Source organism: Haematobia irritans, chromosome 2 (assembly GCF_050003625.1).
Source record: "Haematobia irritans isolate KBUSLIRL chromosome 2, ASM5000362v1, whole genome shotgun sequence".
Taxonomy (NCBI): Eukaryota; Metazoa; Arthropoda; class Insecta; order Diptera; family Muscidae; genus Haematobia; species Haematobia irritans.
Window position 1 is genome coordinate 133,364,477 of NC_134398.1, and position 25,036 is coordinate 133,389,512.

The 25,036-nt window shown below is 31.7% G+C and overlaps 1 protein-coding gene across 2 annotated transcripts in view; it reads right to left on the minus strand.

The window, feature by feature from the left end:
* Positions 1–450: 450 nt before the first annotated feature.
* The window catches only part of salr (spalt-related), a 113,855-nt gene continuing 89,269 nt past the window's right edge, over positions 451–25,036 (minus strand). The window contains exons 4-7 of one of the 2 annotated variants that reach the window (XM_075296196.1): positions 3,685–4,078; positions 3,311–3,543; positions 3,055–3,234; positions 451–996 (exon numbers count right to left, since the gene is read on the minus strand). In XM_075296196.1, coding sequence (XP_075152311.1) covers positions 562–996; positions 3,055–3,234; positions 3,311–3,543; positions 3,685–4,078 — 1,242 coding nt within the window. In that variant the 3' untranslated portion in view covers positions 451–561. Of the gene's footprint in view, positions 997–3,054; positions 3,235–3,310; positions 3,607–3,684; positions 4,079–25,036 lie in introns of both variants that reach the window. The other variant, XM_075296193.1, reaches the window with a different exon arrangement.

Genomic DNA, 25,036 nt, shown 5'->3' on the forward strand with positions numbered 1-25,036 from the left:
CGATTGTAATGAAATAAAGCTCATTTTATTCAAAATATATTTAACTAACTGTTTCTGGACCAAAACTGTGATTTTTGCCCCATTTTATTTTTTTATTTTTAGGAATTTTTAAAAGACAAAACATTTTTTTTTCACAACCTGAAAAACTGCTTGGTAAATTGAAAAACAATGTAAAGACGGCTTAAAGAGAATATTGTTTGTGATTTGTTATTTAAATTTAATATTGTGAACCCTTTTCAGGTTATTCCAATATATGTAGCGGAAGTGCCTTTATTTTGAACACAACGTTATATCTCGAAAAATCAAGCTGATAGAAAAAAAAAAATCAAGTGCAGATTTGGATTCAGCTTCCCAAATAATCTTAAAAACCAGTAAAAAGTGATAAAAATTAAAAAAAAATACTTATTGCCAAAACAAAATTTATTAAAAAAAAAAGAAAAATCCCATATATTTATGTTTCTTGTATTTATATTTATCCAATAAATTGCACTTACAACTAATTTCTATACTTAAAAAAAAGAATATTTTTTATGTCTATAATCCTTATATTATCTCCAGCAACTAATCTTGATTACTTGTTTCATTGCTATGATCTAGAAGATGATTAATATCATTTTGATTGTTTTCAGTTTTAATTTTTATCATTGGATTCCATAGTGTAGCAGCAGCTGAATCATCCTTTTCCGCTGGTGGAGTCCTACGAAGGGAAACGGGTGATATATTTCCACTATTCATACTATGATGGGATGGGTTCTTTGGTTCAATAATGTTGGTAGCGTCTTCATCGTTTGTCGTATGGGGAGTTTTTGCATTATTTTGGCGTTCCAAATGCGACTGACTTATCATGGGATTAAAACCATATGGTGGCTGAAGAAATGGTGGAAATCCCAGAGGTAAGCCAGGTGGTGGATATTTAGGAGGCCCTGACGTACCATTGGTCATATGGGGGGAATTGATGTGTGGAGGAAATGGAGTCGTGGAGTTTAAATCTCCAGGCTGCGTTAATGAGTAAAGAAAATATTCATAGAATAATGAATATTGGATTCAATATGAATTTTTATTTGTAGATTTTGACATTAATTTTAACTTTAAGTTTTGTTTAAATTTTATTTTGATTTTAATTTCCAAATTTAATTTAAATTAAAATAAATTTTTATTTATATTTAAGTTCTAGTTACAATTTTAATTTAATTTTTAATCTTTAATTTTTCATTTCATTTTATTTTAATTTAAAATTTAAATTAAATTTTAAAATTTAAACTAAAATTTAAGTTTAAATTTATTTTGATTTTATTTAAATTCCAACCTTAAATTTAAATCAAAGTTAATTTTATTTTTAATTTAAATTTAATTTTTAATCTATAATTAGAAATTTGAATTAAATTTAAATTTTTTACTAAATTTGAAAATTTTAACTTAATATTAATTTAAAATTTATATTAATTTAACATAAAATTAAACTACAATTTAAATTTTAAATTTAAATTATTGTTTGATCTCAAATCTTAATTTTATTTTGAATTTAATTTAATTTAAGATTTTAATTAAAGTTACAATTTTTAGTTAAAAATTTAAATTTGTATTAAATTTAAAATTTAAACTAAGATAAAATTTGAAATTTAAAGTAGGAACTAAATTTAAGTAGGAACTAATCTATAATTAGAGATTTTAATTAAATTTAATTTTTTTACTAAATTTGAAAATTTTAACTTAATTTTAATTTAAAATTTATATTGAGTTTAATTTAACATAAAATTATATTACAATTTAAATTTTAAATGTTAATTATTGTTTAATTTAAAATTTTTATTTTATTTTGAATTTAATTTAATTTAAGATTTTAATTATAGTTACAATTTTTGGTTAAAAATTTAAATTTGTATTAAATTTAAAATTTAAACTAAGATAAAATTTGAAATTTAAAGTAGGAACTAAATTAACGCTAAACTAAAATTTAAGTTGAGTTTGAAGTTTTACTTAATTTAAAATTTAATATTAATTTGAATTTAAATATTTACTTTAATTTTATTTTAATTTGAATTTAGTTCTAAACTAAATTTTAATTTTAAATTTATTTTGTTTTAATTTAAAATTAAAATTAAATTGCAATTGAAAATTATATTTAAAATTATTTTTTAAATTTTAACTTTTAAGTTTAATATAAAATTTTAATTAAAGTTAAAATTAAATTAAAGTTATTTTTTATTAAATTTAAATTTTAAACTTAAATCAAATTCCAAATAAAGTGGCATTGAAAGCAAACATAACGAACTTTAATCAAAATTAAATGAACGTTAAACTTAAATGTAAATAAAATTTAAATTAAAATTTAATTATTATATTATTTTAAATATAAATGTCAATTTTAATTTATTAATATTGTTTAATTTAAAATTAAAGTTAATATTAAAATTGAATTAGATTTAATTTTTTATTAAATTTCAAATTTAAATTAAAATCAAATTCGAAATTTAAACTTGGATTAAAAGCACATATAATTAAGTTTATGCAAAACTAAGATAGCGTTTAACTAAATCTAAACTTAAATTTAATATTAATTTGAAGGTAGATGTAGATGTTAAATTTATTTTAATTTTAATTTAGTTCTTATTTAGACCTAAAATGCAATTGAAATAAAAATTGTTGTTTTATTTAAAATTTAAATTAAAGTTAATATTATCATTAATCACAATGGATTGAATAGTCTAAGTGAGCCTGATATATCGGGCTGCAACCTAGCCTAACCATTATTAAATTCAATTAAAATTTTTATTAAACTTAAAATGTTAATTAAAATCAAATTTGAAATTTAAAGTGGGATTTAAAAAAAGTTTAATTAAAATTAAATGTTTAATAAATCAAAATTTAGACTTTAATTTCAATTCTATTTTAATTGTAATTTTGTTCCAGCTTAACTTTATTATATTTGCGTTTAATACCATTAATTTTTATTTTCCATTTTAATTAATTTACATTTGATTTTTTATGTTTGATATTAATTGTGATTTTAATTTAAGTTTTTTTTCGCTTTGATTTCCCCCTACAAAAACCTACCTTTGGTGGTAGTCCATTGAAAAACGGTGGCAGATAAGGAAAGAAAATATCAGGTCTTCTCGGCAGAAATTCCGATTCCGATGACATACTTCCTCCAGGTCGATGCATTGGCAACTCTAAAGACATACGTCTACCTCTACGTGATGTAGGATTTGTCCACATATGAGTACCCATATGAACCTAAAAAACGAATATGATCCCACATTTACAAAAATCCATGACCGTATTGGTTTTTTTCACCAAATGCCTAGTATACCTTCAAGTTGCCTTTTGTGGTGAACGCCTTCTGACACACATTACACTGGAATGGCTTATCGCCGGTATGTGTGCGCATGTGAATTTGTAGAGCTGAACTAGAACTAAAATTCCGCCGGCAGATATGACAGAAATGCTTATTATTCACAGGAGGATCTAGACTCGATGTAGGAGGTCCCACCGACATCAGAGCCTGTTGGAAATCCAACGGTGTTGCAGGAAAACGATGGGCTTCTATGTGATGTTGCGTTGACATCGTTGAATGGGAGGTCGAAAATTGATGGGGAATTGTGGTTACTATAAAGTTTTCAAACATTTTTTTGGGGGCAATTTCACACATGGTACAGGCATCTTACATACTAAAGGATTACTTACGCATTTGCATTTTCAAGAGTGAATGTTCCGAAGCATCTGAATGGTTAGGCATTATAGCGGAAATGCCACGAGAGCTATTTCCTTCTCCAGCGGTATGTTGACCATAGTTAACTTGCATTGATGGCGGAGTAATTCCTCGATAAGCCTCATCATCTTCTTCAGCTTCTTCCATATTTGTTTGATGGTATCTGGAAGATTCCTCTAAATCGGTTAAAGGTTCAGATTTGATTTGTTGTCTTATATCCTCTAAATTTGGAGATCTATTCGGGCTTGGCTGCTTATCATTATCGCTATTGATGTCGTTCCTTTGCATAAGAGGGGTTTTACGAGTTTCTCGCTCATCTTCTTCGGATGATTGCTGATAGTTTTGAAAGAGATTGGGTTTAAGAGGAATCTGAAATAAAATGACATTATTGGTGAATAAGTGTAAAAGAATTGAAAATAATTCACTATACATATCGGTCCATAATTATATATAGCCCCCATATGAACCGATCCTTATAATTTGTTTGCGGATCCTCCTGGAGGAGTTAACCCTATCCGATCCGGTTGAAATTTGGTACACGGTGTTAGTCTATAGTCCCTAATATTCATGCTAAAATTGGTCGGTATAGGTTCATAATTATATATAGCCACCATATTAACCAATTCCCATATTTTACCTCCGGAGACTCTTGGAGGGGAAAAATTCATCCGATACGGTTGAAATTTGGTACGTGGTGTTACTATATGGTTTCTAACAACCATGTAACAATTGGTCCATATAAGTCCATAATTATATATAGCCCCCTTATAAACCGATTCCCATATTTGATCTCCGGAGCCTCTTGGAGGAGCAAAATAAATCCGACACGGTTGAAATGTGGTACGTGGTGTTAGACGTGGTCTCTAACATTCATGCTAAAATTGGTCCTTATAGGTCCATAATTATATATAGCCCCTATATAAGCCGATCCCCAGATTTGACCTCCGGAGCCTCTTGGAGGAGAAAATTACGTCCGATTCGGTTAAAATTTTGTACGTTATATAAGTATATGGTTTGTAATAACCAGGGCTGTGGAGCCGGAGTCAGAGTCTTGGAGTCGGAGTCTGAGGATTTTGCTGGAGTCGGAGTCGGAGTCGTAAAAATTTTGCGCGACTCCGACTCCGGCTGAACCAAATTTTTTAAAACACTTCAAATTTTTGTAACTAAGCAAGTTTTTACTCAAATTAGTGTCCATTGCGTTATTCATTCGATCTATGTACAGCATGATTGCAAATGAAAATTAACTCCCAATTACGGCTATCTTTTTATGTTTCCTAGAATGTTAGACTAGCAGATGGGCTGGATCGATCCATTTTAAGGCCCATATCAATTTATTTGAAATATTTTGAACAATCGATATTATTTTTATTTTGATTTTATTTTAAGGCCATATACATATGTGGAATATTGACAGAAAATTTTTTCAAAGTTTTGTCAAAATTTTATTTCTATAGCAAATTTTATCAAATTTTTATTTCTATAAAAAATTTATTCAAAATTTTATTACTATAGAAATATTTTTTTCTATATAAAATTTAGTCAACATTTTATTTCTATAGAGAATTGAGTCAAAATTTTGTTTCTATAGAATATTTTGCAAAATTTTATTTCTATAGAAAATTTTACAAACTTTTGTTTGTTACACAAAAATTTTTTCAAAATTTTATTTCTATTGATAATTCTATTTCTATAAAAATTTAAGTCAAAATTTTATTTCTATAGAAAATTTTGCCAAAATTTTATAGTAATAGATTTTTTTTATTATAAAATTTGGTCAAAATTTTATTTCTATAGAAAATTTAGTCAAAATTTTGTTTCTGTAGAATATTTTGCAGAATTTTATTTACTACACAAAAATTTTTCTAAAATTGTATTTTTATTGATAATTTTTTCAAAATTTTATTTCTATTAGAAAAAATTGTCAAATTTTTTTTCTATAGCAAATTTTCTTAAATTTTTTTTTTTTACTGATGCTCACTGATACTCACTGCTATAAAAAATGTATTCAAAATTTTATTACTATAGAAATATTTTTTTCTATATACAATTTAGTCAAAATTTTATTTCTATACAAAATTTAGTCAAAATTTTGTTTCTGTAGAAAATTTTCCAAAATTTTATTTCTATATAAAATATTGCAAAATTTTATTTACTAGACAAATTTTTCCAAAATTGTATTCAGTGAGCATACAATTTTGGAAAAATTGCTGCTAAGTCGAAAACTTGTAGAAATGACTCAAATATTAATTTTTTTCAATGAATGAATCATAAATGCATTTTTGCGAAATTGTCTAAACAATTATAAATATTTCCAAAATATTGCCCGAGTTTTGTAGAAGTCTGATTTGAGATTTTATCAAAATGTAGATCTAAATACAGGTTAGGTTAGGTTATGTGGCAGCCCGATGTATCAGGCTCACTTAGACTATTCAGTCCATTATGATACCACAGTGGTGAACTTCTCTCTTTCCTTTTTATAGCCGAGTCCGAACGGCGTTCCACATTCCAGTGAAACCACTTAGAGAAGCTTTGAAACCCTCAGAAATGTCACCAGCATTACTGAGGTGGGATAATCCACCGCCGAAAAACTTTTTGGTGTTCGGTCGTAGCAGGAATCGAACCCACGACCTTGTGTATGCAAGGCGGGCATGCTAACCATTGCACCACGGTGGCTCCAATCTAAATACAAAGTTGTGCAGAGTATATTATAATCGGCCCGCCCGACTTTAGACTTTTCTTGCATATTTATTTTTCGTTAAAATTGTGTTACGTCCCATACGTCCCAATTTTGTCTAAATCGATTCAGATTCAAATTCAAGCATATGGAAATATAAACCGTTATATAGCTCGCAACAAATTTAAAGGATTTGAGATAGTATCAATAATTTTGGTCCACAAATACATATACTGTTGGTATCTTCTCATATTATGATGGGTATTTATATCACTATTTTATTTATTAATCATTGCCCTAAATTTGACATATATAGTTCAATTGGCATCTAATGTGAAATTAAGACCTTTTTTGCACACATAAATAAATACGATACTTTAGAACTACAATTAGTGGTATTAAAATGAGATTTAGTTATATTACCCGGAGTCGGAGTTGAGCTGATGAAATATGCTGGAGTCGGAGTCGAGCAAAATTGGCTCGACTCCACAGCCCTGGTAATAACTATGCAAAAATTGGTCCATATCGGTCTATAATTATATATAGGCCCCATATAAACCGATCCCCAGATTTGACCTTGGGAAGCTCTTGGAAGATCAAATTTCTTGGAGGCGCCAATTTCATCCGATTCGGCTGAAATTTGGTACGTTGTGTTAGTATATGGTCGCTAACAACCACGCCCAAAAAGGGGTCCATATAGGTCCATAGTTATATATGTTATAGCCCCCGTATGAACCGACCCCCCATATTTCACAGAAGACGGTGTTAGGAAGTTTTGAGATACCGTGCCATTGTCTTTAGTAGAAGTTTCTACGCAATCCAAGGTGGAGGGTACATAAGATTCGGCCTGACCGAACTTACGGCCGTATATACTTGTTTCAATTAAAATTGTTATTGCAGAATATTTTAGTGGGATGGATATGCAAAATATATTAGTATTATGGTTTTTGAGATTAAAAAAAGTTCTCAATTAATGATTACACTAAATAGCTATGCGTTAAGTTCACTCGTGTGCGAATGATATCCATTGTTCCGGTTAATGTAAAATCAGACATTGGTTGAACCATCCTACCCATTTGACGCTGTAAGGGCTCATTAGTGAGACAAATATTTTTTGCATTTAAATTTGATTTTTTGGGGGGGTTTGGTATTGCCTCCCATAGTAGTGAACTTTCTACATGTAGTATTTCATATTAATATTTTAGTGGATTTTAGAAGATTTTGATTTCTATGTTTGGCACATTTTAGACGCAGACATCAACGTCATCTCTATTATGATAATATTGTAGTCCCTTATATGTTTTATTGCATATTCTGTAATATATGCATTTAATGGTAGCAATTAGTTTATGCTTATCGAAATTTACAGGGTGTTTAGGACACATTGAATTTGAGGCTTTTAGGTAAGACTAAAATTGTTAAACTCAAAAAAAGTTTACTTGGATCCAAAGAAAAGATTTTTAGCTTCTCTTAAGGATTTTTGTATCGCTTCTGAGCCAAAGGAGCTGCTTCTTGTCTTTTAAAGAGTCCTACATCTTGGAAATTAAATTTAGTATACAAATATCATTTATTGAATTTTCATTCCCTTTTTTTTCATATATTAATAAAGCTATGATATAGCAGACATTGTAACAGAAACTTCTAAAAAACCCTTTTCTTAATTAAAAATAAAATAAAATGAAATAAAAATAATAAACTTAAAAAAGATGTAAAATCCTCAAAATAAGTCTTAGCCTAAATTTTAAGCATTTTTGTCTTAAATCTAAAGATTCACAGTTATTTTATAGACGATTTCTTTAAATTAAAAATGTTTGCTATTTAGGTTAGGTTAGGTGGCAGCCCGATGTATCAGGCTCACTTAGACTATTCAGTCCATTGTGATACCACATTGGTGAACTATTTTTGCTATTTAATTTTGTTTAATGAAAATTTATTGTTTTTAAGTTTTAAAATTTCAATTAAAATTATTTTAAGGAAATATGTCCTTAATGTTGTGTACATATTATGTCCTAAAATGTATTTTATAGATGTACTAGCAATTCACCTTCCAACTGTAAAGAGTGGGAGATTGATGTAGACATAAATTCCATGTATTGTGGGGTTAGTAGAATATCATGATCCGGCAATTTGATACCAATTGCGATGCTATAAAAAAACTAGCGAATACTGTCCATCTTTGATACATTATGGCACAAAAGACGATACCGACTTTTGGATTAATTGAATTTCTATCACAAAATGTCGATTCAAAATCAAAAAATTTCGTTTGAAAACATCATTTGATTTTTTGGTTGAATTGTGAACAAAACAAAATAGAATAACCGAACTTAAAAAAATTCGACTACACCGAAAGAATTCTCTTCGTTAATTTTACGAAGAATTCTTCATTAACTATTCTTCCTGAATTCTTCATTAAAATAACGAAATTTTCATTCATTTTCGTAAATTTTACGAAGAACATTTTACGAATATACGAAACTTCTACGAAACATTCTACATTAACTTTTCTTCGGAAAAAGTTCGTACTTTTAACGAAACTTTCTTCACATTTCATGAATTTTGTGAAGAAGTTTTTACGAATATTTTACGAAACATTCTGCGTTAAAATTTCTTCATAAAAAGTACGAAACATTTTCTTTGAAATAACGAAGAAGTTTCATTGAAGTTGTAAAATTTCCGTTCGCGGCATTAAATTGTCTTTTATAATGTGCTTGAGTGTATTCCTTTATTCTATTTTTTTATGCAAGTCTATGCTACTTCTCGTTTGGGTGATAGCGCGCTATGAATAAAAGTGAAGCAATAAAACTAAAAATTATTCAAAAACTTAAGATGTAAAGTAGTGATGTCATTTTTCACACTTGCAACTACAACCAAATGCACTTTCGACTATAAATTTTTTTCTAAAAGTTCGAACATTTTTCAGAAAAAAGTACGAAATTTTTTCATAAAAAGTACGAAAATTTTTCATAAAAACTACGAAAATTTTTCATAAAAAGTACGAAACATTTTCATAAAAAGTACGACGATTTTTCATAAAAAGTACGAAGATTCTTCATAAAAAGTACGATTTTTTTTCTTACAAACTACGAAAATTTTGGAAGAACTTTTCTTCGTAAAAAGTACGAAATATTTCGTACTTTTAATGAAAAGTTTCTTTGGTTGTAAAACAATGACAAATTTCGTACTTTTAACGAAATTTTTCGTTCTTTTTACGAAGAAAATTCTTTCGGTGTACCCCCAATTATATATACCCTCCACCATGGAATTCATATAAAATTATATTAAAGACTGTCATTTAAACTAAAGAAAAAGCTTTCGTGCCCGTAAAATACGAATGCCAATTTAGCTTAGCATAGAGCAGGGATGATAAATTATGTTGACGAAAAAGTACTAAAAACGTATTAAAAATGTACTTTTCGAATCCAAAAGGTGCTAAAATTACACAATATCAAATTTAAAGACTATTGAATCTAGTCCGATTTGGAAAACCACAAACCGATTTGGTAGACAATTTTGTCAAAATTTTATTTCTGCAGAAAATTTTATTTCAGCGAAAATTTTGTCAAAATGTTATTTCTATAGAAAATTTTGTCAAAATTTTATTTCTATAGGAAAGTTTGTCAAACTTTTACTTCTAAGAAAATTTTTTAAAAATTTTATTTCTATAGAAAATCATGTCAAAATCTTATTTCTATAGAAAATTTTGTCAAAATTTTATTTCTAAGACAATTTTGTCAAAATATTATTTCTATAGAAAATGTCAAAAATTTTTATAGAAAATTTTTTCAAAATTTTATTTCTATAGAAAATTTTTTCAAAATTTTATTTCTATAGAAAATTTTTTCAAAATTTTATTTCTATAGAAAATTTTGTCACAAGGAAGTACCTCTTTGCAAAATCTACCCAACGAATGTGGTATAGACAATATTCCTCTCAAAAATATTGAGATCGTGTAATTAAAACTAATATATCCTAATTTGAGAACATGTACATTTTTTTCAATGTCCGCTTTTTATAATTTTTAGATTTGAGGTGATATGTGAGAAACGTTTACATTTAGGGCAGAATAACTCTATATAGAGTAATTGTGATTAAAAAGTACCAAATGACTCGCGGTCGAGCCACGGTGCTTTGGGCAGTCGAAATGTATCAAAAAAAGCACAAAAGTGTCAACTTTATCAACCCTGGCATAGAGGACGCATTTCACGGAAAACTTTTCATTATAGGCGTAGGAAGGCCTCTGAGGAGGGGGCTTAGACCTCCCCCAGAAAAAATTTAGCCCCCCTAGAATTTGAAAACCTATTTACGAACGTGAAAATGTTCTTTTTCGGTCCGGAAGTGGTACAAAATTGGCAATAAATGTTATATGAACTTGTCATAGGAAGGACGTCCTTTGCACTGAATTTGCATCACTTATTAAGATGGGATCCGAAGAGCACATTTTTGGAAGTGCTTTTAAAGTTGTGCCTTTAGAACAACTCCCATTTTTTTTTCTGGGAAAAAGTGTGGAACTGCTTTTAGATGCTTTATTATAAATTAATTTTCTAGTTATTTTGATGTCTGATTTTTTTATTCATTTTTATAAAATAAAACATTAATTGAACCTATAAGTTCAACCTATACATTTTCAGCTAGGGGGGCTATGTAATAATATTTTGTTTGACTAAGGACAACTTTGCTTCAATAATTCTGAAAAATTCTTTAAAACTAATGAAATCGTCTTTAAATTTGTTGACTTTTTGTATCTTGCCTACAATGCTAAGAAGCGTTCAAAAGTAGGAGATGGCTTTCATTACCTTATTTTAAAGACCTTTTTTACTTGAAACTTAGCATAATTATACCCTTCATCACTACTGTGGTACAAGGTATAATAAGTTTGTGCATTTGTATGTAACGCCAAGAAATAATAGTCATAGACCCATATTTTAGTATACAGATCGGCTTAGAATTAAATTCTGAGTCGATTTAGCGATGTCCATCGGTCTGTATATGTAATTTTGTGCACAAAGTACAGCTCGCAATTTAAGTCCGATCGTCCTCAATTTTGGCATGGGGTCTTTCTTCAGGTCATAGACAATGCTATTGAGTTTGGAAAAAATCGGTTCAGATTTAGATATAGCTGCCATATATATTTATCACCGATTTGATCATAATTCACGTATTTATGAACCGATATTCTTCAAATTTCGTACATCTGAATGTTTTGTCGCTCACGTAAAACCTGCAAAACATCAGCTAAATCGGTTCAGATTTAGATACAGCTCCCATATATACCTTTCGTCCGATTTCCACTTATATGGCCTCAAAAGCCAGAATTTTACCTTGCTTTTTATTTTGCAAAAGGAGTGCGTTTAATAGTATGGTTAACTGTGCTAAGTTTGTTTGAACTCGGTTCAGATTTAGATATAGCTCCCATATATATACTTCGTCCGATTTGCACAAAAGCCAGAGTTGAAGCCTGATTTGCTTCAAATTTTGTATATATAAGCCAGAGTTGAGTAGAATGTTTCATATTTTAGACCCATTTTCAATGGGAGTTTCCTTCAGTTGACTCGATAGTTTCCACAGAGAATATAATATATATAATATGCTTTTTGATCTAATTGGTTCAGATTTCGTAGTCATATTTCACACTGTAATACCACACTTTCCACAAAACGATCGAGTTTTAAATAAACTAGGCCAAATAATATATCACAACCCACAATTAACCACATATAATGCCGAGATTTAACCAATATCCTTGTAAAAGCGCCACTGTAGTAAAAATTTTAAATATTACTTAAATTTTCCTTTATCCCGAATACGTATTTCTCGCTCGATAAATCGTAAATATTATTTCGTACAACTGCATTAAAATTGCTCTAGCTTTATATTTCCCATATTTTGTAACAAACATTGTGTTCCATCCCAGGGTGTTAGCCGATTTAAATTCTAATTCTAGAGATTCTATAGAAGTACAAAAAATTGTCTCCATATTGTATATAAATTATATAAATATTTCTAATAAAAGCCTTCATAATAACTCCCAACAAATTTGAAGGAGTTGAAATGGTAACACAAATTTTTGGTCTACATAGTGGTGAAGGGTATAATATAGTCGGCCCCGCCCGACTTTAGACTTTACTCACTTGTTATACCCTCCATCATAGGATGGGGGTATATTAACTTTGTCATTCCGTTTGTAACACATCGAAATATTGCTCTAAGACCCCATAAAGTATATATATTCTGGGTCGTGGTGAAATTCTGAGTCGATCTAAGCATGTCCGTCCGTCCGTCCGTCCGTCCGTCCGTTCGTCCGTCCGTCTGTTGAAATCACGCTAACTTCCGAACGAAACAAGCTATCGAATTGAAACTTGGCACAAGTAGTTGTTATCGATGTAGGTCGGATGGTATTGAAAATGGGCCATATCGGTCTACTTTTACGTATAGCCCCCATATAAAGGGACCCTCAGATTTGGCTTGTGGAGCCTCTAACAGAAGCATATTTCATCCGATCCGGCTGAAATTTGGTACATGGTGTTGGTATATGGTCTCTAACAACCATGCAAAAATTGGTCCATATCGGTCCATAATTATATATAGCCCCCATATAAACCGATCCCCAGATTTGGCTTGTGGAGCCTCTAAGAGAAGCATATTTAGTCCGATCCGGCTAACATTTGGTACATGGTGTTAGTATATGGTCTCTAACAATCATGCAAAAATTGGTCGACATCGGTCCATAATTATATATAGCCCCCATATTAACCGATCCCCAGATTTGGCTTGCGGAGCCTCAAAGAGAAGCAAATTTCATCCGATCCGGCTGAAATTTGGTACATGATGTTGGTATATGGTCTCTAACAACCATGCAAAAATTGGTCCATATCGGTGCATAATTATATATAGCCCCCATATAAACCGATCCCCAGATTTGGCTTGCGGAGCCTCAAAGAGAAGCAAATTTCATCCGATCCGGCTGAAATTTGGTACATGATGTTGGTATATGGTCTCTAACAACCATGCAAAAATTGGTCCATATCGGTGCATAATTATATATAGCCCCCATATAAACCGATCCCCAGATTTGGCTTGTGGAGCCTCTAAGAGAAGCAAATTTCATCCGATCCGGCTGAAATTTGGTACATGATGTTGGTATATGGTCTCTAACAACCATGCAAAAATTGGTCCATATCGGTGCATAATTATATATAGCCCCCATATAAACCGATCCCCAGATTTGGCTTGTGGAGCCTCTAAGAGAAGCATATTTCATCCGATCCGGCTGAAATTTGGGACATGGTGTTGGTATATGGTCTCTAATAATCATGCAAAAATTGGCCCACATCGGTCATTAGTTATATATGGCGCCCATATAAACCGATCCCCAGATTTGGGTTTCGGAGCCTCAAAGAGAAGCAAATTTCATCCGATCCGCTTGAAATTTGGTACATGATGTTGGTATATGGTCTCTAACAACCATGCAAAAATTGGTCCACATCGGTCCATAATTATATATAGACCCCATATAAACCGATCTCCAGATTTGGCTTGCGAAGCCTCAAAGAGGAGCAAATTGCATCCGATCCGGCTGAAATTTGGTACATGGTATTGGTATATGGTCTCTAACAACCGTGCAAAAATTGGTCCACATCGGTCCTTAATTATATATGGCGCCCATATAAACCGATCCCCAGATTTGGGTTGCGGAGCCTCAAAGAGAAGCAAATTTCATCCGATCCGCCTGTAGTTTGGTACATGATATTGGTATATGGTATCTAACAACCATGCAAACATTGGTCCACATCGGTTCATAATTATATATAGCCCCCATATAAACCGATCCCCAGATTTGGCTTGCGAAGTCTCCAAGAGAAGCAAATTTCATTCAATCTGGTTGTAATTTGGAACATGGTGTTAGTATATGATCTTTAACAACCGTGCCAGAATTGGTCCATATCGGTCCATAATTATATATAGCCCCCATATAAAACATTCTCCAGATTTGACCTCCGGAGCCTCTTGGAGGAGCACAATTCATCCAATCCGGTTCAAATTAGGCACGTGGTGTTAGTATATGGTCGCTAACAACCATACCAAAATTGGTCCAATCACACAAAAATTGGTCCATATCGGTTCATTTCTATAGAAAATTTTGTTAAAATGTTATTTCTGTAGAAAATGTTGTCAAAATTTTATGTCCACTTTGTCAAACTGAATTATATACGTATTGGATCGTTCTTTTTTGATTTAATATATACCACGTATGGACTTACATACAATTTAGAAGATGGTGTTAGGAGGTTTTAAGATACCTTTCCATCGGCAAGCGTTACCGCAACTTAAGTAATTCGATTGTGGATGGCAGTGCTTAGATGAAGTTTCTACGCAATCCATGATGGAGGGTACATAAGCTTCGGCCTGGCCGAACTTACGGCCGTATATACTTGTTTTTTACTAACATTGTGTTCCATCCTAGTGCATTAGCCGACTTAAATTTTGAGTCTATAGATTTTTGCATCTTGAGAACAAAGGAAAAAGCGTTTAAAAATGGATGACGTTTTTCAATACTTTGTTTTAAAGACGTTTTTTACTTGAGACATAGCTTAATTTCTACTTGAAATAGAGTCTGAATTTGAACATTTAAGTTATCGTTAATACGTTTTTAAAGGACTTTAATTGCACATGAGGAAAGAAAACAGAAAAATACGAATAAATTAAAATTTGCTGCCTAGAATCAAGTACGCAAAACTTAAATTTAAAAGACAATTCTGTTTTAAAAGTATCCTTACTTCAATTCTATGCTCCTTTGGCTCTAAATCAATACCAAAATCATTAGTGTAAAGACAAAATTTATGGGACGGGGCATGCTTTTTTTTCAGTGTACAAAGTATAAATGAAAATGTTTCAACAAATTTCTACTTGAAGTCGTGTCACAATTTACAAATTGAAGCAGTCGTAAATTCGTTTTTAAGATCTGATGTCTTATAAAGAAAAAATCACAAAAAGCGAATAAATTCAAATTTGTCTGCTATCAAGTACGCAAAACTTATAATTAACAGAGTCGTGTTTTAAAGGTATCCTTACATCAATTCTCCGCTTATCGGACTCGGAATCAATACCAAAATCATTAGTGTAATGACAAAATCTTTGGAACTGAGAAAAATTTTTGTTCAGTGTACGAACTAAATGCTTGGGTTATGCTAACCGCTGCCGAGAGCTCGGTACACGCACAGAAGAAACATATTTGGACATGGTTGCCGCATGCATTTAATGCTTATCTAGAGTCGTGAAAATCGTGTAGTTTGTCTTTGTGAAATGAATTTTCTAGCCCAGAAAAATGTGTGCTGGCAATAAGCATTTAAATGGTTCTCAAATGCCGCAAACATATTCTATTCGGGAAAATCATGTACCTGACCATTACATTTTTTGACTCTTTTGCAGGGAAAAAAGTTTTTAGCTGTTACGTATAGATATGTCTAGAACCATTACATGGTCATAAAGGTGGTTTAATTTTTTTGTCGTGACTATTTAAATTTTTAACTTTTTTGCAGGGAAAATAATTTTATAAAAACTTAGAATGGACGGAGAATACGTAATTACTGTGTTTTGAATTTCTTCGAAAATGTTAAACTTTTTTATTTATATTTTTTCAACGAAAAAAAATTATTTTTGAACCAACATCACAGTCCATTTCTTTTATATCAAACACTGTTCTTTTCTGAATTCAAGTCTTTAATAAGACACATTTTATAGTTTCATAGTAAAAATTTAATATAGTAGTATGTAATGTTGAAAACCTTTTCAGAATCTTCCGGACATATCTGGAATATATGCACAAAAAAAAACTTTTGGTGTTCGGTCGAAGCAGGGATCGAACCCAAGACATTTGATATGCAAGGCGGACGTAGCAACCACTGTTCCACGGTGCCCAACTAAATGTATGTTTTTATTAAATAAAGTTTGTTTAATCGGCTCGTGGGCGCCGCAAGCTATGCTTTATAAATATAATTCACGAGTATATAGATAATTGTCTATTGATGACAATAACAGCTACATAGCTCAGTGGATAGTGTGTTGGCTTGCTTCAAACTGTATGGTCCTCAGTTCGATTCTCCGTCCAGTCGAAAGGTCAAATTTAACAAATTTTTAAATTGAATAATTTCTTCAGCATTGTTTGTATTACAGAAAAAGGTGCTAACAACTAAAAAATCTCGTGGAAGGGAGAAAGATGTGAGGGAAATGCAATTAGCCGGAAAAGATTTTTTTTTTTGAGTTAGTCTTTATGAAATTGTTTTTACATCCCGGAAAATGTATATACAAAAAGTGTATAATTTTCTTCCAAATAAATTTCCTTAAGACAAAACGCAAATGAGAAACGAACTTTGTTTGTCGAACATTTCGTTTGGAAGGAAAGAATTATTTTTTTTTTTTTTGCATGTATGACCACTTTGCAATATCTGACCTTTAACAGTAGATATTATTTCTGCTAATTTTCCAGACAATAGCTTGTTTCGTTCAGATGTCAGCGTGATTTCAACAGACGGATGGACGGACATTGCTATATTCACTCAGAATTTCACCACGACCCAGAATATTCGATATATTACAAACGGACTGATGAAGCTAGTATGCCTCCATCTTACGACGGAGCTTATAAAAAGCCTTCAGGCGACAAATCTTTTGCATTCAAATTGTTTGCGTGTGAATAACTAAATAATATGTCAGCACCCTGTAAACATTCCATCTCCTCTATTTCAAGTGGATATCACACATATTTATATTTCAATTTAATGTGTCCACGACTGGTGCTACACTTGCATTTTCAAAATTTCTATACAACATACTAGCATATTTATGCATAAAACCATAACAAAATATATTTCTCTTCATACTAGACCCTAAGTGTCACATATGCAAAATTCATATATATGAAAACACATTTTTAATAATAATACGATATGCTAAATTTTGTGTAGATTTAGAGCCAACATAATTCCAATTTAATGACCAGTAACTAGTGAATGCCAGACCATCTAATGCCGATCCCATGTATTTTCACATACAAGAGACACTGATTCCTGATTTCACATGGACAAAAATGAATTGTACGGCTACACATTACAAAAGCAAATGTATACACTCAAAAAAAAAAAGTGTACTTGTATCCAAAGATTTTGACCTTCTCTTAAGGATTTTGGTATTGATTCCGAACCAAAGATGCGGCTTCTTGAAAATATAGAAATTTTTTAGCGACCTATCTGGCTTTAAATCTAAAACCAATAAAATTAAATTTCGGATACAGATCTCATTTATCAAATTTTCATTCTCTTTTCACGGTTTATTAATAAAAGTACTCACGTACAAAAAAATGCCAGTTTAGAAATCCAAATTATAACGGATAATTCAAAGTAAAAAATGTTTTCTTAATTCCAAAAAAACGTTAAACCAAAGACGCTAAATCCTCAAAAAAGTCTTGGCCTATATTTGAAGCGTTTTTATCTTAAATCTAAAGTTTCAATGTTTCAGTTAATTTAAGGACATTCTCTTTAAATCAAAAATGTGTCTCTTTACTTTAAGGGAAATTAGCCTTAGTTTAAAGACATGCGACTTTAAAGGGGGGATGCAAATTTACAAAAATTTTGTTCTAAATTTAATGAAAAAATTATTGAGGCAAAGATAATAAACTTTATTTGAATTAAAATGTTATTATTTTAAAGAAAATGTTCCTTTTTATTTTGTAAATTTCGCATCCTAAAATTTAGGTTGCGTAATCTCTAATATCACGTAAATATTTGTTTCAGTGTAGGGATGTCAATTTGAAAGTCTTGAGACTACACAGAAATACTATTGGTCTAATATTAAAGACAATAAAAAACTTAAAAAAAATGATTATTCATTAAATTTAGACCATCAGTTTTTGAAATGTGCGTCCCTCCATAAAGGTCGAATTTCTTTGAATCTCTTTGAAGTAAAGACACAAACTTTAAATTAACTAATTTATAATATACTATTGTATTAGGTTCAATATTCCTTTATATTTTCTTCAGTGTGATATCACAACGGATATCACACAATTCTCTATTATTTAGAGATTTCTTAAATTTAATACGTTCATAGAACGTAAATGCAGATAATACAATTAGATTATTAACGGGTCTATCCTATGGCGCACGTAATGACGATGATGATAAAAAATAAAGCCAAGATGTATACACGCAAAAAATAATTCTTTCCTCTTTCGTCATTTTCAGTTGGGGGGTACAAAAAAAATTGACGTCTTCTACAGGATGTAAAACCAATTTAATAGAGATTGGCTAAAAATTATTTATTTTAATCTAATTATACAATTATTATTCGAGCTTTATGGACAGATATAGATTAAGGAACATGGTTAATAGAGCCATTGAAAAGAAAACGCCAGATACAAATCTATACACGCCTGGACTGTACATGTTTCGGTTCGGGCGAATGAACCTTTCCAACCGAACCGAAACATGTACAGTCCAGGCGTGTATAGATTTGTATCTGGCGTTTTCTTTTCAATGGCTCTATTAACCATGTTCCTTAATCTATATCTGTCCATAAGGCTCGAATAATAATTGTATAATTAGATATAATGCATTTGGACGTCAATTGCCTGTTTCGGTATCAGGCTAACATGTAATATAATTTATTTTAATATTTAAGCTAATGGAATCTTTCTAATATTTATCTCAATTATATGTGATTTATTTACTTCTCACCAATTGTTCTTCCATACACTGAAAAAAATATTGTCGTGAGGTCAAAGATTTCATGTCTTTAAAATACGAATGCAAATTTTGCTTAGCATAAAAGACGCATTTCTCTAAAATCGATAAACTTTTCAATGAAGTCGTATTGTCCTTATAATTAAGTGATTTCACTAAAAAAATGGGTATCATAACATAAAAGAAAAAATGTTTGGGCTAAGGTCAACTTGACTTTAATAATTCAGAAAAATTCTTTAAATTTAATGAAATTGTCTTTAAATTTGTTGTCATTTTGCATCTTGACTACAAAGAAAAAAGTTGTTATATTTGAACAAGTTTTATATATGTTATATTTGGACAAGTTTTTAAACACACATTTTAAAGACTTTTTTACTTAAAACATTGCATAATTTCTACTGGAAGTTGAGTCTTAATTTGGAAAATAAAGTTGTCGTTAGCTCGTTTTTAAAGGATTTTGATAGCATATAAAGTAAAAAATCTGAAAAAGAGAAAAATTAAAATTTGCTTCCTAGAAGCAAGTACACAAAACCCAAATTTAAAAGTCAATTGTGTCTTAAAAGTATCCTTACTTGTATTCTCCGTTTCTTTGGCACGGAATCAATACCAAAATATTAAAAAAAAACACAAAATCTTTGTAACCGGACATGCTTTTTTTTTCAGTGTAATAAAAAGTATTTAGAAGCAAATATCAAATTTTATATTTTCTAATTTTACCATTACGTTAATTGTACCCTCCACCATAGGATGGGTGGTATATTAACTTTGTCATTCCGTTTGTAACACATCGACCCTCTAAGACCCTATAAAGTATATTTATATTCTGGGTCGTGGTGAAATTCTGAGTCGATCTAAGAATATCCGTCCGTCCGTCCGCCTTTGAAATCACGCTAACTTCCGAACGAAACAAGCTATCGATTTGAAACTTGGCACAAGTAGTTTTTATTGATGTAGGTCGGATGGTATTGCAAATGGGCCATATCGGTCCACTTTTACGTATAGCCCCCATATAAACGGACCCCCAAATTTGGCTTGCGGAGCCTCTAAGAGAAGCATATTTCATCCGATCCGGCTGAAATTTGGTACGTAGTGTTGGTATATGGTCTCTAATGACCATGCTAAAATTGGTCCACACCGGTCCATAATTATATATAGCCCCCATATAAACCGATCCCCAGATTTGGCTTGCGGAGCCTCAAAGAGAAGCAAATTTCATCCGATCCGGTTGAAACTTGGATCATGGTGTTAGTATATGATCTCTAACAACCATGCAAGAATTGGTCCACATCGGTTAATAATTATATATATATATCCCCATATAAACCGATTCACAGATTTGGATTGGAGAGCCTCTAAGAGAAGCAAATTTCATCCGATCCGTTTGAAATTTGGACCATGGTGTTAGTATATGATCTCTAACAACCGTGCCAGAATTGGTCCATATCGGTCCATAATTATATATAGCCCCCATATAAACCGATCCCGAGATTTGGTTTTGGAGCCTCTTGGAGGAGCAAAATTCATCCGATACGGTTCAAATGTGGATCGTGGTGTTAGTATATGGTCACTAACATCCATGCAGAAATTGGCCCACATCGGTTCACAATTATATATAGCCCCCATATAAACCGATCCCCAGATTTGACCTCCGGAGCCTCTTGGAGGAGCAAAATTCATCCGATCCGGCTCAAATTTGGAACGTGGTGTTAGTATATGGCCGCTAACAACCATACCAAAATTGATCCATATCGGTCTATAGTTGTATATAGCCGATCTCTAATCACACAAAAATTGGTCTATATCGGTTCTTAATCATGGTTGCCACTAGAGCCAAATATAATCTACCAACATTTTATTTCTATAGATAATTTTGTCAAAATTTAATTTTGTCAAAATTTTATTTCTATAGAAAATTTTGTTAAAATTTCATTTCTATGGAAAATTTTGTTAAAATTTCATTTCTATAGAAAATTTAGTCAAAACTTTATTTCAAATTTGGAACGATCTCTAATGACACAAAAATTGATCCATATCGGTTCATAATCATGGTTGCCACTCGAGCCAAATATAATTTACCAAAACATTTAGTTCTATAGAAAATTTTGTAAACATTTTATTTCTATAAAATATTTTGTGGAAATTTTATTTCTATAGAAAATTTTGTTAAAATTTTATTTCTATAGAAAATGTTGTCAACATTTTATTTCTATAGAAAATTTTGTCAAACTGAATTATATACGTATTTAATATAGACCACGTATGGACTTACTTACAATTTAGAAGACGGTGTTAGGAGGTTTTAAGATACCTTGCCATCGGCAAGCGTTACCGCAACTCAAGTAATTCGATTGTGGATGACAGTGTTTAGAAGAAGTTTCTACGCAATCCATGGTGGAGGGTACATAAGCTTCGGCCTGACCGAACTGCTCGTATATACTTGTTTTACCTTTAGAATTTTAATGCACACACAAACACATTTAACAAAACTTCATTTAAACAAGTATATACAGCAGTAAGTTCGGCCGGGCCGAATCTTAAATACCCACCACCATGAACCAAATATTAGGGTTTCCTTTGAAATTTCAGGAGGGCTTGAGGACGCCTCCCGAAGATAAATGTAAAGATTTCACCTATGAGGACTGATTTTTAGAGGAATCATTAACATCTCTTGTAAGTGTGCAAGAAAATTATAAAATAACGTCTTGATTTGAAATCTTAAATCGGTAGATTTTCACCCGACAAGTAAAATCTGGAAATTTTACATTGAGTTGCAAGCAATTTTCATGATCAGTGCGCCTTCTATACCCTCAAGAAGTGAAGTCGGTCTATATGGAGGCATTACCAAATGGACCGATAAAAACTTAATCCGATACACGTTTTTGTGAGCCTAAAATACCAGAATATTTACAATTTCAGGCAAATCGGATAAAAACTACGGTTTCTAGAAATCCAAGGAGTTAAATCGGGAGATCGTTCTTATGGTGGCTATACTAAAATATGGACCGATACTCACCGTTTTCGGCACACCTCTTTATGGCCCGAAAATACCTCTAGATTTCCAATTTCAGGCAAGTTGCATAAAAACTTCGGATTCTAGAAGCCCAAGAAGAAAAATCGGGATATCGGTCTATATGGGGGCTATACCAAAACATGGACCGATACTCACCATTTGTGGCACACCTCTTTATGGTCCTAAAATACCCATAAATTTCTAATTTCAGGCAAATTGTATATAAACTACGGATTCTATAAACCCAAGATGTAAAATCGGGAGATCGGTCTATATGGGGGCTATACCAAACCATGGAACGATACGGACCATTTTTGGCACACCTTTTGATGGTCCTCAAGTACCTCTAGATTTTCAATTTCAGGCAAATTGGATAAAAACTCCGGTTTCTATAAGCCCAAGACCCCAAATCGGGAGGTCGGTTTATATGGGACCATACCAAAACATGGACCGATGCTCACCATTTTTGGCACACCTCTTTACGGTTCTAAAGTACCTCCCGATTTCCAATTTCAGGTAAATTGGATAAAAACGGCGGTTTCTATAAGCCCAAGAAGTAAAATCGGGAGATCGGTCTATATGGGGGCTATACCAAAATATGGACCGATACTCACAATTTTTGGCGCACATATTTGTGGTCTTACAATACCTCTAGATTTCCAATTTCACGTAAATTGAATAAAAACTGCGGTTTCTATAAGCCCAAGAAGTAAAATCGGGAGATCGGTCTATATGGGGGCTATACAAAAACATGGACCGATACTCACCATTTTTGGCACACCTCTTTATGATCATAAAATACCTCTCGATTTCAAATTTCAGGCAAATTGGAGAAAAACTACGATTTCTATAAGCCCATGACCCCAAATCGGGAGGTCGGTTTATATGGGGACTATATCAAAACCTGGACCGATATAGCCCATCTTCGAACTTGACCTGCTTGCAGACAAAAGACGAGTTTGTGCAAAATTTCAGCACGATTGCTTCATTATTGAAGACTGTAGCGTGATTACAACAGACAGACAGCCAGACAGACGGACATCGTTATATCGTCTTAGAATTTCTCCCTGATCTAGAATATATATACTTTATATAGTCGGAAATCGATATTTCGATGTGTTACAAACGGAATGGCAAACTTATTATACCCCCGTCACCATTCTATGGTGGTGGGTATAAAAAAAACAACGACTTTAGTTGTGAAGGTCAGACGCTCTTACAAACAGTGGATCAAATATATATTCTTTTTATGTAAAAAAAAAAACAGAAATAATGTTATTTCCCTTTTCATAGAATCCCAGCAAAAAAGCGTGGCTAAAAAAGTAGAGAAAATGTTCTTTTTGGATACGGAATTGGTGCCAAATTGGCACAGAAGCGATGAATTCCACATTTGCTTGTCATAGGATGGGTATCCACCATTTCAACAGCCTTTGCACTGAATTTGCATCATTTCTTAAGGTGTGACCCGAAGACAGAGTTTTGGATGCCATAAAAAATAATTTTTAACTTTCTTTATGCATTCTAACGCTTGTCTGAAACATTAACCTCAAATATTCTCAAAAATTTTCAATTTTTCTAGAATATATTTAGAGTTTTTTTCGTTCTGAGGAACGAAATTTTAGGCAAGCAAAGTTTTCTTTTGACGCTAAAAAATTGTCTTTAAAAGTAAATACAAATGTTTAGATGCAATCTCATAAGTTCAGATTTATTTGCTTTAAAAGAAAATACTTTTTTAGAAAGTGGAGTTTCCCTTGTCTCAAACTTCGTTTCGGAACAAAGCATTTTTTCTTTAAGTGTACCATTTTATTAATTTTTACTATGTTTTTAATCTATTTAAAACCAAACAAAAAAAAAATAAAATTACCCATTAAAAGTATGAAAAAAGCGAATTATAAGAATTTGAATTAAAAGAACTTTCTGTGTAGTTAAAAAAGAACATTTTTGGACGGTCATTTTTGGAAGTACTTTTAAAGTTGTGCCTTTGGAAGCACATCAAAATTCTTTTGCTTAGGTTTTAGCTACGAAACCTCAAAATTTCTTACATTTGCAATATAAAAACACTCGTTTTCAGAAAAGCGCGTTTTATGATCTAAACGAAATGGACTGTGATATTGAAATAAAAAGTGTATTATACAAAATTTTGTTTGGTGATAATAGTTTGAACTTTTCAAAGTAACAAATGAACACACATTTCTTGATTTCGTTGCGTGTACATCTTCAGTGGCCGATGTATTGTAGACGAAAAGATTGTTGGAATAACTCCAAGTGGTTGTGGAGTACAACAGATCATCATAATATTTGAACATTGCCATTAGTCAAAGATGACAATGTGTGTAGACGCATTGTGTAAAATGGACAGACTCATGGCATAGATTCGTTAAGTCACAGAGGCATGAGAAATAAAGATGTCCTATTCCAAGTAAAGATAAGATGTGAGTTCGAAACAAGAAAAATACTCTAACTGAAATTGGGAACTTTAGCGATATATTTGGCTTTTTAACATATAAACCGATTTGCATGAAATATATAGAATTACCTACCTATACAGAGTGGCTGATATGTAATGCAACAAGTAAAGCGCTATAATTTGCATTTTTTAAATTGTACTGTTCAAAAGCAAAAATGTCAGAATCTTTTTAAAATTGTCCGTAAGGGCTACCTTTAGCATGACTTATGGCATTCAAAAGCCCTACAAAGGCATCACACGTTCCACGAAAATGGCATTGCCGTATTGTTGCCCATTCACGGCGAAGCGCCGGGTTGAAATGATCGACACTTTGGTATTTATACCCTTCACCACTACTGTGGTACAGGGTATAATAAGTTTGTGCATTTGTATGTAACGCCAAGAAGGAAAATTCTGAGACCCATCGTTTAGTATACCGATCGTCCTAGAATTAAATTCT